Genomic DNA, 17,709 nt, shown 5'->3' on the forward strand with positions numbered 1-17,709 from the left:
GCCTCTTTTGAATAGACAAGCTAAGCGAAGCACTATCGTTGTACTGCAGTTTGTATCTCCTTTAAAGTTTGTGTTTCCACCACCGAGCGGGACGCTTCGCTTTACCAGGAACGAAACACTATTAGGGGAGCACATTTCCACACAACACCTGTAACACAGCAGCTTCCGCCGGTGTGCTGCAGGCGGCACCGGTGACTGACGGCCTCGGAGCTGGACGTTTTGTTGCTGTTTTTTTTTTTTAAATGGAGGATGAAGTTGTCGGGAGGATTGAACAACGAACGACAGAGTAACTACCATCAGGACTGTGCTTCTTCCACTTCAAAGCTGCAGCTCGAGGCTAGCAGGTAAGTTAAGCTAACGTTATGCAGTGTGCTGTTTGACTTTCCGCGGACTCCCGCAAGCAAGTGGGGAAAGAGAGAAAGAAAACGAGTATTGCTGCGCTTAAGTTTTATACTGGGTAGGAAAGCCCTGCTGCTTTTTCTGTTCTAATTTTGGTCCTATATGGTGGGTGCTGGAAAATGAGCGTGCTGAATTGTCGCGAGAGTGAACGCTCACCGTCTGAGCGCGTTCATGCCAAGAACAACAAGGTTGATGTCTAAGCTGTGTTCAAAAGCCTCCCCTCCTTCACTCACTCACTATTCACTATATAGTGTGTATTAAATAGTGCACTATATAGGGAATAACCAAACGAGATTTTGGACACTACGTTGGAATTTTTTCCCCCGGAAATACACAGGCGCCTTGCGTTGTTGTAGATGGGAGTTGAATGTGGTTTACATTGTATGTACACTCAAATTTGCTGTGCATTGTGGGCATTTTATAGTGCACTATATAGTGGGTGAAATTAACAGCAAAGAATTCAGAATTCGGACACCACTACAAAATTGCGAACACACTATACAGTGCACTATATCTGCATCTGTAAGGAGATCATGTGAGAAGTAATGCGTAGACACACCTGTAGGAGCCAGGAAATGAGTAGAAATCAGACGTGCAAACTAAACTGCTTATTGTATGTATGGTCTAATTATCTTACATTACAGGAATTTTGATGGAACATTGTACAGAGGGCAAAATCATCGTACAAATACGATACAATTATCGTACATCTGACAAAAGTGTTGCAACACTGTTGCTTCCAGAGTTTTTGAGAGATTCTGCTATTGTTTTGAGCATTTCTTCTGATGTTTACAGAGTTTCTCCGGTTGTTTCTGCTGTTTTTTCTAGCGTTTCTAATGTTTTTTCAAGTGTTTTTACTGTTGTTTCCCAAGTTTCTACTGTTGTTTTATTTGTCTGCAGCTTTTATGAGAAATTCTATTGTGTTTTGAGTGTCTACTTTTGTTTTGAGTGTTTCTACTGTTGTTTCCAGAGCTTCTACTATTGAAGAGTTTTCAATAGAGTTTCTGTTTTTTTATTTTAGAGTTTTTACTGTTGTTCCTAGACTCTCTTTTGTTGTTTCCAGAGTTTCTACTGTTGTTTCAGAGAATCTGCTGTAGAGTTTCTAATGTTGTTTCTACTGCTGTTGTTTTGTAGTGTTTCTACTCTTCTCTCTAATGTTGTTTCTTGAGCTTTTAGTATTGGCCAAGGCTTTGCCAGCAATACATTCTTTTACTTCATATCAGGATACAGTGTATGGGCCAGTACTATACCGCAGCCTTTTTTCTGTCAAACATATTGGTCAAGATCAGGCCCATTTATGTTTGATTTGACCATCATGCTGTATTATGGACAGTCTTGGGCTGAGAAAGTGGCGTATAATGGGCCAGAAGAAATACAATACGTGGCCTAAGTATCAGCCTTCATAATCTTGCTCTATATCTGAGTGACGCTCATCATAAAAATGTCTGAAGTAGAAAACCCCACAAGAGTAAACATGTGTCTTTAAGGTGATTTAAAAACTGACTCGACAAAAAAGCTATTCTTGCTGACTTAGCAGGCAGAGTAAACACAAAGATAACAAAACAATACAAGCACATATATTCATCAGACGCCCCTGTCAGATCTTTTTGTCTCATTTTCTTTGAATTGGTTGGGAAAGACCTCTCATGTGACAGTGAGAGCGCCTCGTGCTTCCTTGCTCTCACATCCATGAATTGTCTTTTTTAGATTTTATCTGTTGACAGCAGGCAGTGAGGTGAGGGTGGATATCTCTGTCATTGCATTTAATCAACAGTACATTCAAACCATTGCAAAAACACCTATCATGCTTTGTGTCAACAGAACTGTTCAGAATGGAAACCAGTCAAGACAACCAGCATGTTTCACAACATATACTGTGATCTACAGAATGCCTGCCAAATATTTCCTAGATAAACTTCAGGCTATATCCAAAATATTGAACTGAAGTAGTTGCACAAGCCTTCTTGCCTGAACATTTGCCCTCTCTTGCTTAACAAGACTCCAATCTGTCGATCTGGTGGCTGTATGTAACAAATTTCTAGTGTTTTATATTGTTGAATAACTATTTATTGTATATATTTATGTCATCATTTCAAGCCAAGAAATATCACTCGTCTAACTTACTCATTCACAGATTTTACACATAATGAGAGAAGACTCTTTTTACATTCCTCTACATTTTGGGCTTATCTCTCAAGTTTCTTGTCAAGAGTTAAACGAGAAGACCACTCATGAATAAGTGGAGGCACTGACGGCTAGGATAACTCAACCATTATAACTAATTTGAGCCGTCGTCAGATCTAATTTTTTCTTGTTTAAGTTTGGGAAGTTTTTGTTCCAAAAGGAGGACTAGGCCAGAGACATTCCTACTTACAGACATCATTAGAGTCTCTGATGTAATTGTCCACAATATTCATGTTAATTTATAACCCCGTCCTCCACTTCAGTTTTACTCTAAACATTTTGTGCTATGGAACAGAACATCATGATTGAAAATGCAGATAAACAAGGTCAAAAGTGCATAGCACCAAATTCTGGACCCTGTACAAACACATTGTATATGGGTTTGTCTCCTGCTCCTTCATTTGATTTTCTGTTGCATACATAAGAGCTCAGCCATAGACACATGCTGTATTACTGTGTAACCCTCCTGATGTCTTGCCCATGCCCTGAATTTGAAACCATATCACACTTTCCAGAACAGTCCCATGAACAGATTTCTTAAGCATTATTCAGTGTTGATAGTAGCGCTCAGGGCCTTAACTTAAAGTATAGCTAATTCAGATCTTCATATATGTTTTATTTTCTTTCTATTACTTAATGAAAAGATCAAACCAACACATTTATCTGTTTCTTAATACCTTCTGACTTCGCTTCATGTCTGCAGCACTACCAAGCCTGTTACAGCTGAAACAGGCATGAATGCAACGCTTCACGTGAGTGGAGTGGACAGGGGTTTTTTTTCACCTGGTGCACAGATTTCTTTTTTGTGGCTTGTGGTTGCTGCCAGCTTCAAAATGTGCATATTGCCAAGTGATACTGAAATTGGTCATGCAGTGTTTGGAAGCTTATGGCTGTGTCCTGCGTTGTAAAACCTGTGTTTATGAGATACAGGTGAATTTTATCGTGCTGTTTGCTTTGAGTTGTGTAAATCCTATTGAGATGCAATGGGCCAGTCCAGAGGAAAAAAAATGCTGAATCTTGTTCTGAGTCCAACTCTTCCGATACACTATTTTGGTTCTGAATTAACTAACTGGATCATTTTATTTCCAGGATGCATTGATTTGATTGACTTATTTGAATGTGAAATGTAAAAACATTTATAATTGCCTCTGTTCCAACGAGGTATTCTTTTGAATCCTTTGTACCATTTTCTTTTTTACACAATTCCATGTAGTTTTTACCTGTTTTAGGGACCAGCTGCAAAAAAAATAGAGAAGAGCCTGTAGACTATGCAAATAATGAACGAAGCTCCCGTGACATCACCCATTGGTTTGTGTAGTGCAGTTTTGAAGCCTCAAGGTCAGCATTTAGGCTGTTGCCATTTGTGTTTCTTTGGAGCCAGAGTGACCATATTTGGATGAGAGGTTGTAGCTGTGGAGGAGTGAGGGCTGGATCTGACTCATAGACTGCAGCGAACTTACAGCCAGCCTGTCACTCAAGTGGCCAAGCCCCTAAATATATGTAATTTTGGGCCATAATAAAATGTAAATGGGTAAATAATTCAGCGTTGTACCATGAATTGTGAAATAAGCGATTGAGACTTAGGCTGGGTTTTTTTTTTGTTATTTTTTGGTACCAGGCTATAAATGTATTTCTGCTGTAAAGTTGAACATTTCAACATGGAGATCTATCGGGACTAAGTGAACTGCAGTTTTTGGCATTTGCCAGCCTTGGAGGTTGCTACTTAGAAGAGTCACGTGATGACTGCATGGGCAAGCACGGCTTCTGTGGTTAGTGTAGCAGCTTTAGTTTATTACAATTGATGCGATTTGGCTCACGTGTTGCTGCTTCCGTGTCAGATGTATTTTGGCAAATAGTTCCTACTGGAGACATAAATCTAATCACACACATTTCACAGGCATTGTTCCTTATGATTTCATGTGACATATGCATTGATTGATTGATTTTTTTAAAGATGACTTACAAATATGTAGTTTAAATTTTAAAAAAGGTTGATTAATTTCCTAGTGCTGCTGGGCACTGTAGTTTTAAGTAAATGTTACTGTAACATAAGTAAATAGTGCATTTGCTGGTGACTGTTTTCACTGGTGCATTAATACACACTTGGCACTTTAAAGAGTATAGAGAGCACTTAGACTAGAGAGTGCTGCAGGGATGATGTTTTTCTGTAGCCCGCGCGGACGTTAGAGGTGCCCTGGTTCCCTATGAGAGCCTATGAGATTTTTCCATTCTATTTTGGATCAATGCAGAAAATAATCTCAAACGTTTAAGTTACTTACACTTTTTGTTCAGCAAGATAATCTTAACAAATGAACACCACTTTTAGGATTTGTTAAGCCTGAATGCGATCTCCAGAAGTAAAAAGCCAATGCTAGGCTGTAAAGGGTCTACCCTACAGATGCACGACTTCAGCATCGCCACCACAACAAGGCTGGAAAGCCGCATTCGGCACGGTTCAGCTTGATGATGTTCTGTAGTCTCATTTAGCCATTTTTTAGCAACCACCTTTTTAAAGAAAAATTAAAGCTTCAAAATCAAGAGTAGGGTATTTACTGACGTATTTTATGGCGTAGAACAAAACGAGAAAGTCTCTTAAGCTAGTGTTAACCAGAGACCTTATTTCAGGCATCTAACCAAAAACCACTGTGTGTCAGATGAGGGAACAGGAGGTGCTGAAATGCATCACATTTCTGGGTTCTAGGACTCATTCCTGCGGTACTCTATTTACGGCAGCAGGATGCAATGGCGGTGGCGTGGCTGATCAAACGATATCAAAAAGTACTCATTACACAGAATAGAAGTCCAGTGTTCTATTATTGTTCTGATTTGGTGATAAAGTTATTGTTTCTAATGTTGTAACAAGTAAACGGCATTTTAATGTGATTGCTGCCAGAGTGGATCAGATTTTAACTACATGACATTTTTGTTGGGTATCGACCACAATGCATGATATTTTATTTGTTCATCACATGTTTTATATTCAAAAGGCAAAATTTCAAGTATGAAAACACAAAATCTCACAGTAGGACAGCAATAAATGACGCAGTTACAGGAGTTTACAATGCTTAATGCTGGAATGTGTTCAAAGCAATGGAATTCACTTCCTGTGTTAATAGATCCCAGACTAAATGTTTTTTTTTCTTTCTCTTGCTTTCTCTGTTGGAGTCTGTCGATCTGTTCCCTGTCAAAAGTAGCCTATAAAGGCGTTTATGTGGATTTGTCAGGTCATACACTAAGACCCCCACTGTCACCGTAAACCAATCCTCCCTATGGTGCAACATGATGGTGTAAAAAAAAAAAAGAAAAAAAAGGGATTCCTTGAGCAGCAGGAAACATCACCTGCCTTAAACAACCTCGCCAGAACCCCGCAGTGATCCGCTGAACTTCTCTGCGAGAGCTGAGTGGATCTGATTTTTCATGCTTGGTGGGTCCACTCGATCACAGTGTCAGAGCAAGGGTGTGTAGCCTTTCATCAGAAATGTTGCTGTCAGAGTTCACATGCAGACTTGTGTTTAAAATGCAAATTGCCTCAAAGGGATAAAGTTTCTAGAACAAGAACAGATGTTGTAAGCATCTATACCTCAAGCTCCCATAAGATTTATTGTAAAATTTTTCATTTTAGTAATTCCCTCAGAAGCTCACTCTGAACAGAAAATACATTATACAGGCAATTTACATTCCAAAAATCAATCTTCCATGACACTTCTGTAGAGACCAGGATCCTGTATTTTGAGGAGAGGTGGGAGGTCTTTAAAAGGGCTGTCTGTCAGCTGCGACAGTTAGTCTCGGTTTGAACTCACTCCGTGCGGGAGGAGCACATCATGCAATGCCTTTAAGAACAGCGCCACATGACGAAGTGTCAAATTTACTTAACAGCAAAATCCTTTCTGTGGAGTGGAACTGAATATATGAAAAGGATCTCTTTGCTTCAATGTGTGTGACAGAGGAGTCCAGTGTTTTCCACTGTCAAACACTTACCAGATGACCATCCTTGTGTCAACCCTGATTCAGAGCAAAGCTAAGGTAGGTGAGAACCTTTTCTATAAATCACTGTAGACAAAAATGTTTCAGTCAGTGCAGGAAAATGATGTTCTGTGTCAGTCTATAAAGTTGTTTGCTTGATTTGCTGACCTACATAGAGATATCATGAACAGCAGGAAGAGAAAAAAAAACATGTGACAGGTGACATTTGCATCATGTGCTGCTGCCTTTACCACATACCAGTCAAATAAATGGTTTTATTTGATTACATTAATTTGATCATCATCAATCAACAAGTGGGTTTCCAATACCCGTCAGAGGTTGGCATAATGTCTGTCAGCTCACACGTAGCTTCTTGTATAACTCTGGGAACCCCCTGTTATCTTCTTTGTTTCAAATGCCACTTTTTACCAGATTATTATTTTGTATTTGCTTTTATAGTTAAAACCACAAGGACACAGGAATTTCCCCCCCTTCCTTCAGATCCTGGCAACATTTGCATGCACATGCTGTACAGTTTGAATGCAAATCATGACACATGGTTACCAGGACACATAATCTTTACAGAGAGAGTCAAGTTTATGTTCCATAATCCAAAAGTTATACAAGAATAAATTGTACAGCTCTGCCTTATATTGGGAACAGACAACAAGAAAGAAAGCAACAGTGAAAGGAATACCTCTTGTCTCTGGTGGCTTTAAAAGAATTGCCTTTTGTGTAGTAATACATCTCAGAAGTAGAACAGGCAATGAGTAAGTCCTGTTTTATTGCTTCAAGTCAGATTTTTGCCAGCTTTTGTCTTAACTGTTGCAGGAGCTGAACACACAGGTCAAGTATCTCAATAAGATGACTATGAAGGAATACCTTCCAGTGCAGACATTTTGCCTGCACTGTGAGGAGCATATGCTTGTCAACATGTTTTAATCGTCAGTAGAAGATTAAGTTCATATGGAGCCCATTTTTACTGTAAAAGCTGCCAGAAGGTGCTTGGTAGCAGACATCATCGCCTACAAGAGGAGTCTGCTGCTCTTCCAGGCTGAGCCTCCGTGGTAGAGGGCACTGTTTGACCGTAGTTGGAACTTGTCTAACACGCGCTAACTCCTCTGAGGTCACACACAGTTAAATAACGGTCACCGGTAGCGCTGCAGCCAAAGAGGCACTGTGCATTTTGCTGAAACTCAAAACGCGATATTTAAACTCATCTTAGGAAACAGAAATACACACAAATAGTGTGCAGGGCTAAAAAAAAATTGATGTTGCTATTGCAGCTCTTGTACGTGTAGTTTATTGAAAATTTCATGGGCGCAGTTGTTCAGATGCATAGTGTTTAACTGTTTTGGCACAAATAGGAGGTAATTCCATTTAGGTTTGCTTTGAACTGCTTAAAGTTTCCTTTTAAAATCATTTATAAGAAATCTCCCTTATAAAGAAAACATTATCACCATTTGGGAGGGAAAGTACCATGCTGAGTGGATTCATATTGAATTGGTTAAGGTCAGGATGCATCCTTGACCCTTAATGTTGTCATAGATGAGATCATTCATCTTTGGGCTGTCAACATGCATGATATATTTGAGTAAGTTTTGTCACGTAATAGTTTTTAGGATGCATCAGTGCACTGGCCAGCTGAGTAAACAACAGAACATTAGTGGTGTGTCCATCACGTACCAGTTACAACACAACAGCTAATTTTCACAATTTTCACCTTAGATTATATATACTGACGAGCCAAAACATTAAAACCAATGGCAGGTGAAGTGTATAACATTGATCACGGTACAATGCAATGGTCTGCTGAGAAACGTTTGGTTCTGGCATTCATGTGGATGTGACTTGACACGTTCCAAACACCATTACAGCGCAAGTATTTCTTCTCATGACTAGAGTTGCAGAGATATATTGGTTTCAAGGTATATTGTGGTATGGAATTTTTTTTTTACAATATTTTTTGAAATTTCATTTCTATATCAAAACATGCACTTGTGATATGAAAGTTGATGGTTGTCATTTTGTATTAATGCGCTTATCTATGGTATTTAAAAAATTAAAACTGACAATCTCTTCTGCACATTTGCAACTCCTTTTCCCCCTTGATTCCCTTTTTTATACATACTTCCATCAAAAAAAGTGTCTATTTTAATTATAATTGTTTGTTTCACCAAAGAAGACTCCTGTTTTCATTCTTTTAAGGCTAATTGTAGCTGATCATAATCAGCTACATAATAATATTAATAATAATTGTGTTATACCAAACACTGTGATACCATGAAAGCGTGATATTTTCTGAGATGGTTATCGCACTTTAAAAATGTCATACTGTTGCAGCCCTACTCATTACAATACTCTCTGATGACTAGGGCTGGGTATTGTTTAAAAAAAATGAAAATAAACCTTCAAGTAATTTTATTTGCAATCACAAGAGAGATAGATAGAGAGAAAGGGGGAAAAAAAAGGGCGAGAGAACATTATGCCACTTTTGTAAAAGCACCGGGCGGGTTTACGGCACCCAGTATACAGACACAACACCTGTATTTATCCTCTTTAAACAACCAAACTGGCCACCGACGTTGTTAGGAGTTGATATTTTGTTAAATGCATCCTTTGATGTCTTGTGACGAGAGAAATTGAAGATGTTGCTGTTGCTACTGAGTGTGCACAGAGGAAAGTTGTGTGAGTCCGCCCAGCTGCACACACACAGTGACAGGACTAACTGTTACCTTCACAAGGCTTTTCATCAAGGAGTTTAATGTCAGAGTCCAGCTGTCTTAGTGTCGGTGAGATTAAGTTGGCATGGTGTTGGATGGTAGATGCTGCTGCAGCTGTGTAGCTGCTGCTTACCGGGCAGATGTTAAGCTGACTGTTTTCCGTGAGGATAGTGGCTCAGGATGGCTAAGACAGAGAGTCTGCTGATCCGGCGGAAAGATGGTACGGTTTTAGGATCAGACCCCTGACGCAAGAAGGATCGAATGGAAGTGATGTTTGGCACAGAGTTGTTTGGTACCTTTAAGGTATCAAGTACCAATACCCAGCCCTACTGATGACTCAAGGACCATGCCACACTGTAAAACCTGCTCAGGAATAGTCAGAGTAACGGGACAAGGAACATCCAACTGGCTGGACTGCTGCCATTGCGGTTTGCCATTCGAAGGGCACTTGGTCTTTAACGGTGTGCGGGTGGGTGGAGTGTATCGGGTGGCTTTTACATGATTGCCAGGACCAAAGGTTTCCCAGCAGAACATTGTATTGTAACAGAATAATAAATGTTTTTTCACTTCACCAGCTACTGGTTTTAATGTTTTGAATGTATTTTCTATATATTCATTATCATACATATTTACAAATGTATTTAGATATCCTGATCTATATTCTTTATCTTTGCCACTTACTTTACAACAATATATATGTATTAGAGCTAGGGGATATGTAGAAAGTAAAATTTCACAATTTTTATCAAATACCTTGATACCAATATTGCAACAGTATTGTTGGGTAGACTGTTGGTGCTTTCTCAAAAAATATTTACACGATAAGATTTTAGATAAATAATCATTACTAATGTAGATATAAGTGTGTGTATTATAGTTATCATGTGCAACTATAATGTTTTCTTATTTCATCTTAATTTAAATGTCCACGTGTGTCATCCTTCCCCTCAAAGACTTGAGGGAAGAGAGGATAATGTGCAATCGACTTAATCATAATAATGTTTGCGTGTGTTAGTTGCAGGTAAAGTGTCTGTGTGTAATTATGTTCCTGAGCTTCCCTCTGACTATGGCTGAGGTCCCTGGTCCATGCAGACACTCCATCACGAGGGAGCACCTGCTGACAGTCAGGCATCTGGTAAGTGTTGAAGCAACATGGTTGTTATATCAACATCAGCAACAAAGAGATCACCCTAAATGACCCGGGCTCCAATTTCTCTGTGTTGTTGTTTCTGCAGATGGACAACCAGTTGAGAAGCGGGTGCTCAATAACCTACACATTCATAGAACGGAGAAGTTTGGTAAGGTAACATTTGCTGACTGTTTCCTTTCCAAAACTTTGATCCACTTTCCAGTTTTCCATTATTTGTAACATGCTTTCATGTTTATTACCTCGTTTTCTGATTTCCCACAGAGCAAATGTTGCTTTGTAAAAGCTGCTTTACCTTGGATCCTGGAGCTCCTCACCACCCACTTCAAATACAGTCGGGGTTCAGTCAATGATGGCTACGTTCAGACCCTGAGAGCGCTCATCCTCAACATCTACTCTCAGAAATGTGTGCCTCAGATCAATGAAGAGGTGGAGGTGAGTGCGTGTTCTAAGTACAGCCTGTCTCTTCCAACTGAAGGATAAAATTTTCTATAATATGAAACATGAAGACAAAATATTTGAAGTGAAGAGCTGCCAAGCACAAGGAGATAAATCTGTAATACTTGGGAAAAAATTTAAAGCATGTTTCTCGGAATCTGCTGCAGGACAAGCCAGAGAGTTTTGAGATGCTCTACAGAGGGTCGACTTCAGAGGCGCTGCAGAGGGCTTCGGAGGTGCTCTCTGTGTACTGGGAGCTGATGACAACGAGTGATGCACCAGTAGACTGGACATGCCAGCAGGAATACACAGAAACCTTTGGCTCTACCACAGACCTATACACAGAGTCACCCACACTTTATTTTACAGGTGGGAATCTCTTCTGCAAAAGTTCTGTGATGACTTATGCAGATGTTCATAGCCACTGATATCACAGAATGTGTGTCTTTCTCAACAGAAAATTATGGTAGGAACTCGGTGAATGCCTCACAGAGAAGACCAGTCGCAGACCTGTACAAGCTTGGCTTCATCATTGTCTCCATCTGCGGAGGACTGCTGTTCGTACTCATTCTCTACTGTCTCATCACACAAAAGGTACCAATGCTTTTGTTGTTTTGACTCCCAAATCACATGTGCCCTAATAAAGTTTAGCCATGCATTCCAGTCATATTGCAGTAAACCACGCCTTGGCAGCCAGGCTGTGCTTTCTGGGTAACTCCCTCTGCCCTCCCTTATTGGTAAATACTGAGCACAACAAAATAAGGTGGAGGCTGGACTCACTGGTAGGAGCAGATTTTGCAGCAGCACAAAAGTCTGCAAATGCATGTGTGCATTCATGGCTTTTCTCCTATTTGAGGTTAATTGGTGTAGTCAGCTGTTTTCAAATAATATCTCAAAGCTGTGGTTTATGACAAGCTCAGGTAAACAATCTAACTAAATTACCTGGCGTCATTTGTGTGTACGCAAACAGAGCTGTTGTAGTAGTTTGTGCTACTTTTGTTGTCCAGTGTGCTCTCTGTCATATACATCCAATGTTTTCCTTAGTTCAAGGTTTGACTGGCTCCCTTTAATTATGCCATGTTGTTTCACCCTCTGCTGTAGTGCCACCTGACAGGACTCACTGAATCAATTCCCAATATTCACATAACAGTAGATAATGGAAATAACTTTGCATTTTCTTTGCTCATTTTCTGTGAATTTGGTTAAAATTTACGCCTCATTTAGATGGAAACACAATTATTGCCTTGCATGCAAATTTGAGGACATAAGTTTAGTAAAACATCAGTTCAGGCTTTTAGTTGTAGCTGAGTGCTTTCAACATATTGATCCAGAGAAACACACAAAACATTTGACCTGTTTTAAGCCAAAACAATCTTTTCCTACCCATAACCAAGTAATTTTTGTGCCTAACCCTAATCACACCACAGTGTTTAGAAATGTGAAGTTTAAGTGCATCTGTTACAAAGTAATGTACAAGTGCAAATTATCTGTGGTCTGCAAAAACAATGACAACTTTTCCTTTTGGTGATTGGGTTGTTTTTCAACATTTGCAGTATAGGATGCAGCTTTTTACAGGCTAACAAGTTTTAAAACACTACAGCAGTGGAAAGTGCTTATAGGGATCACATCTACAATGATCAACCAGTTTTATAAATAAAAAAGCTTTTGACAGAATAATTCCAGTGCCATCAGCTATTATTTCAGATTACAGTCTAGCTGAATCTCACAATCAACATTTGTCGTTGTTCATTAAGCCTTGGTAATGACCTTAACATAATTTAATAGTTAAGCAACTAAATTATTTTGCGTAATTGGTATGTTCCCAGGGCCCGATGTCCTTGATTTAAATTAACATTGTAAGAGACTGATAAGTTCAACTTGTAAAAGACTGTAGGGAAACGGGCACTAAAAATCTGTTCACCCACTGTGGATATATTGAGGTCTAAAAAATCAAGGACATTGTCTCGCCTGCAAATTTAGTATTGGTTTCGTATAACATCAGCAGACATTTAGTGGTTCAACATAATGATCCAGGGAGACATACATAGAACAATGACCCTGGGAAAAACATCATAAAATGATCATAAAACCCTTTGAAAGGTCCCCTTATTTTGTCATATTAAGATGATATTGAGCAGGGGGACATAGTCCTGAAACAGCACCAACTGTAGTTTATCACCTGTCAAGGCTGTGGTTTCTTGAGAGCAGTTATATGCTAATAGGCCTGCTAGTAGGTAAAGTTTAACTTTTTTTCTCATGAAGGTCTCCATACATTCTGTGGTTTCATTCACATAACGGTAGACGACACTGATCCTTTAAGCCCAACATTTGCAAAAAAAAAAAAAAAAAAAAAATTAAAAAATCATACTATCAGGAAATCTGGGAATGGTTTTTCCTTTACTAAGTACCAGCCCTAGCATAACAAAATAATGTGAAGGCTAGTGGGAACAGAAGAGTTACTCTGCCGAAGCACATGCACAAAACTCTGCAAATGCACATCAGTGTATTTATGTTCTTTCTTCTATTTGAGGCTATTTGGCAACATAAGCTTTCATTTCAGAGTATTCATCGTATGACTCAGAGTAGTGGTTTTTCAAGTTACTGAGGCTCATGATTCACATTTGGCCATGTTTGTTTAACCTAAATCCTTAGCTTGGCATACTCTAATATTCAAACTCTCACCTATTTCACAAAACAAATACTTCACCAAGTGCAGTGCTTTTATGTCCCCTTAAAAACATGAAACATGCAAAAAAGGTGTAATATGAGCCCAATAAAGTGAGAGCCCTGGAACATTACCAGCTGTGGTGCTTCTCTCAGAGAAAGCTGAAGAAACCTGGCTTTCATTGAATTATGTATAGTAAGTGTTATATTAGGTGTCTGTGGGCTGTGAAGTGCTTACATTAATAGGAAAGCTGGAGATAGTTTTCCTTTTGACAAGAGTCTAAAAAGGCTTGGTGGCAGTAAATGACACTGCTCCATGTTTGTGTTCAGTGTTTATTTTGGAAAGTTTGAAAAGCTACATTTTATATATCCTAGTGGTGAAATTTTGTTTATGCATCTGACCAAGATATGTAATTAGTAAACATTGGGCAGCCACAGCTAAATCCCTAGGGATTAACTAATTCTGATGCCAGAGCTTTAAACAAACTACTACTACTACTACTAATATGCAAGTGATGCATTGATTGAGATCTGCAGGCATGAGCATGTAATCTGCACAAAGGGGCACACTGAGGGGCGCCTCAAGTTCAAAGTCAAATTTCTATCTTATGTGTTTAAAATGTTCTGCATAGTTTTCACTAGTCATAGTCATAGTTTCATTAGTCATAGTTTTTCTCATAGTTCACTTTTGAGACAGAAATTTATTAAAAACAACATGCTATATGTATGTTAACAACCCAATGATGTGTAAAAATAAATATCAATTCCAAATATTCTATGTAAATCCCAATGTTAAATCCAGTGTTGTAGAACTTAAGATTGGTCTCGTATTAGACTCGACTGCTTATTCTCAGTTGTCTCAGTCTGAGACAAAGAGTCAAGTCAAGTCAGTTTTATTTATATAGCCCATTATCACAAAACATGGTTTGCCTCAGAGGGCTTTACAGTGTACGACATCCCTCTGCCCTTAGACCCTCACATCACCCAAGGAAAAACTCCCCAAAAAGAACCCCTGTAAGAGGACTCATGATTTTATTTAAAGACCACAATCCCTCCACAATACTACATCATCACTAAACAACATCACTTAATTGCCTGTGCAAAAAAAAGGAGTTTTGAAAAAAGATGGTTAAACTCATTTCACCCCCTTGGTGTTTGTATTTTTCTGTTCACAGAAAACAAAGGAAAATTCCCACGCACTCACTTCCTTCATATACTGTATGAGGCAATAAAACAGAATTTAGAGGAATCTTCATTTGTTTTCTGTGGGTGTTTTTATGGGGATATGGATATTTCAGATCAGTTTGAGGATTGTCTATGGTTTGCATTTTGCACATTTTGCTGACCCTTGAAAGTCTGGGAGTTGTATCGTCAGTCCAAGACCCCTCAGTGGACTGAGACTGCTTCCAGTCAAGCAGTCATTTTTTTTGCCTGTGTCACAGTCTGGCTTTTGTTCGATATCTAGTTTTTGCAAAAAATGTTGTTGCACATTGCAGGTCTGTTCTTAGCACCGTTAGCTTGTTTACAATACTACATATTGCCGCTGTCACACTAAACGTCCTGTGTAGCCTGTTCAAACTTTAAAACTTCGTATGGAAAAAAGAGAATGAATCGTCAAATATTTGTATGAAGCAGCCTAATCTGATTTGACTGGCATAATTCTGAGTTGGGTACAGCTCTAGTGTTGTCTAGTCTTGGTCATGATTTGGTCTCAGTTTAGGTGGTGTTGACAATAAGGTTTTAGTATGCCATATTGCTGTTTTAAAAAAAAAACTGTAGCTGTCATATTTTGGGGTTATGGTTGTTAGTGTGGTTTTCATGAGATGCCAGACGTTGAGGTTTTCATGGATGTGGTTTCTTGGAAAAATGATAGATACAGTGTGGGCTATTTGCACATTTTTTAAAAAAAAAAAATTAAGATTAAGCACTTACATGTATGTTTAATAAAACATATATCTTTTTAATATAAAAATATTGTCAGCAATTACATATAACATACTGTTGTATGTGAAGTTTTCCCTCAAATTTGAGGAAAGTAAGCTTAATGGGAAGAAGAAGAGCTAAATTTGTTTGTTTCCTCTGGCGTTCCCACTTGGGAGGCGCTTCTAAGAATTTGGACGTGCAATTTTATTTGTTGTTTGGATGAGTCAGTCAGCAGCATCATAAACGCTTTAACAAGTCCAATGATATGCTGTTTGTGGTACTCAGCTAAGCCAAGAAAACACTGGCAAGATGGCCTACATCTAATGGTGTTTTTTTTTTTATTTAATGATGAAGTGTTGTGATTTTTCTTGTAAGTATTTGTCATGCAGTCTCATCTTAGTCTGACATAAAGTTTTACTTTAAAATTTGAAAAACAAAAATGCAAAATATATCAGCTAGGAAACTAGGTTTAGCCATTTCACAAACATGTTGGGTTTTATTTTGATTTAAATCACATTACACCGGAACTGAGGGGAAGTTTATATCAGTGACTTTCAGCATTCAATCACATTAGAGTGCAACACAAGTGATGGGTTAATGGCAAACAAATGGGTCTATTTGAGGGGCCCTTTCAACTTGCATTAGCACTAATAGGACTTCATTAGTGAGAAGTTGGTTTCTCAAAGACAGCTTTTGATGATCAATTAAATCAGACATTTTAGCTTGAGGAAGAGTCAGCGAAACACAGTACAAGCAGTTCTTGGTAGATAAAGAGGGTATGCCCCTGGAAGGCAACCTAGGTCATTGGTGAGACTTGTGTTTTGGACACTCAAAATCACACTGAATCCTGCAGTGAAGTAATTTAAAATAGGAAGGGGAGACATACATTCAATTTCCAGCATGAATTGTTCCTGTCTTAAGTAATATAGCTTGAAAGAGCAGATTAAATGTAATTTGAAGCATTTACTGTTGAGATCCTTATTTAACCTATTGCATGCAATGACAGTACACACACAGCAGAGTCATTGGGATGCTGCATGGCTGGCAGTAAATGCACAAACAGACACTGCGTAACTGCAGAAAATTGCTTGATGTGGTTTAATTCTCCATTTGTGCATGCTATTCTTAGACTACAAGCCATGCTTTCTCCCTTTGTCTATGACGCCGCTCATTGTATTTCCTGTCTCGCCTGCTTTCCACCACAGTGTGTGGGTACATGTTTCCTTGCCAACTGCCCCTTAAGGCTTCAACTTTAACCCCTTTGAAGCTTCTCTGCCTTTAATGAACTTCATCTGTGCATGTGCAGTGAGAATGTCTTAAGTACAGAAGGATGCACAGGCATGTAATGCTCCGTGAGGAACACTGGAAATTGTACACCATGAACCTTGGATGAGGACACGAGCAACTTCATGTTTTTACACTTGTGTTTAAATGCAGGGTTATTTCATAATGGTTCTCCACTGAATTAACTGTGTAATAACAGTATTTATCTGCCAAATGTGCAAAAAGAAATCTTGCCAAAACAAGTAGTCCACTCACCTCAACAATCTTTGCAAAGACAGATGGTCAAACATTTTCTAGGCTGTGATGTGTTGTACATGTTGAAAAAACATTAGCTCTGTGAGAGAGTTTGCAGCTAAAGCATGGCCGTTAACTGTGAACTGTCTTTGACACATGTGAGCTCTGTCCACCTGTACACCTTCAGGCAATATGGCAGTTTTAAAAAGTTTTATTGGAGGCAAGCCTATAAGTGCATGAAGCTCCAAACAGGAGCCAAACATACGGCTCTTTTTAATACTTAGAGACAAACAAATCGTCTGTTTCTAAACACCTGGAATTCCCATCCCAGCTGCACAGTTTCCCTGCAGCAAGGAGCAGTGTGTCCAAATCATAATCTGCAACACTGAAGATACAAAAGACTTCAAACGTAGTATTTATTTTGGATGGGATCATCTTAAAACTGACCTTTGACCCGCCTTGGGCCACCACCCACCCATTGAGAAGCTGAATCTATATTTGTTTTGTCTAGAGGGGTGAGAAAAAGTAACGTTAACATTTGATTGCCAAAGACTTTGAAGTGATACTTGGCCGAGAACTCATCTTATGACTGTTTACTCAGTCGAGGAGAATGGAGGCTGTGTTGCAGTTTAGCTGTTAGAATGGATTTCAGCAAATTTGTGGTGGAAAAAAACATTGAATCACCCATAGAAAAATTTCCACTTCTTGCAGCTGTACCTTATACTGCCCTGTCATTTTGTGTGCTCAGTA

At 39.0% G+C, this 17,709-nt stretch overlaps 1 protein-coding gene across 2 annotated transcripts in view; it reads left to right on the forward strand.

Annotated features, from left to right (window-relative positions):
- csf1b (colony stimulating factor 1b (macrophage)) overlaps window positions 1-17,709 on the forward strand; it is a 24,045-nt gene continuing 6,336 nt past the window's right edge. The window contains exons 1-7 of one of the 2 annotated variants that reach the window (XM_042491687.2): window positions 1-344; window positions 6,528-6,606; window positions 10,285-10,404; window positions 10,505-10,567; window positions 10,681-10,851; window positions 11,022-11,223; window positions 11,312-11,448. In XM_042491687.2, the coding sequence (XP_042347621.1) occupies window positions 250-344; window positions 6,528-6,606; window positions 10,285-10,404; window positions 10,505-10,567; window positions 10,681-10,851; window positions 11,022-11,223; window positions 11,312-11,448 (867 nt within the window). In that variant the 5' untranslated portion in view covers window positions 1-249. The remainder of the gene's footprint in view (window positions 345-6,527; window positions 6,607-10,284; window positions 10,405-10,504; window positions 10,568-10,680; window positions 10,852-11,021; window positions 11,224-11,311; window positions 11,449-17,709) is intronic. The other variant, XM_042491688.2, reaches the window with a different exon arrangement.

The sequence above is a fragment of the Plectropomus leopardus genome, chromosome 9 (genome assembly GCF_026936395.1).
Source record: "Plectropomus leopardus strain MGB_pleo_1.0 chromosome 9, ASM2693639v1, whole genome shotgun sequence".
NCBI classification, from domain to species: domain Eukaryota; kingdom Metazoa; phylum Chordata; class Actinopteri; order Perciformes; family Serranidae; genus Plectropomus; species Plectropomus leopardus.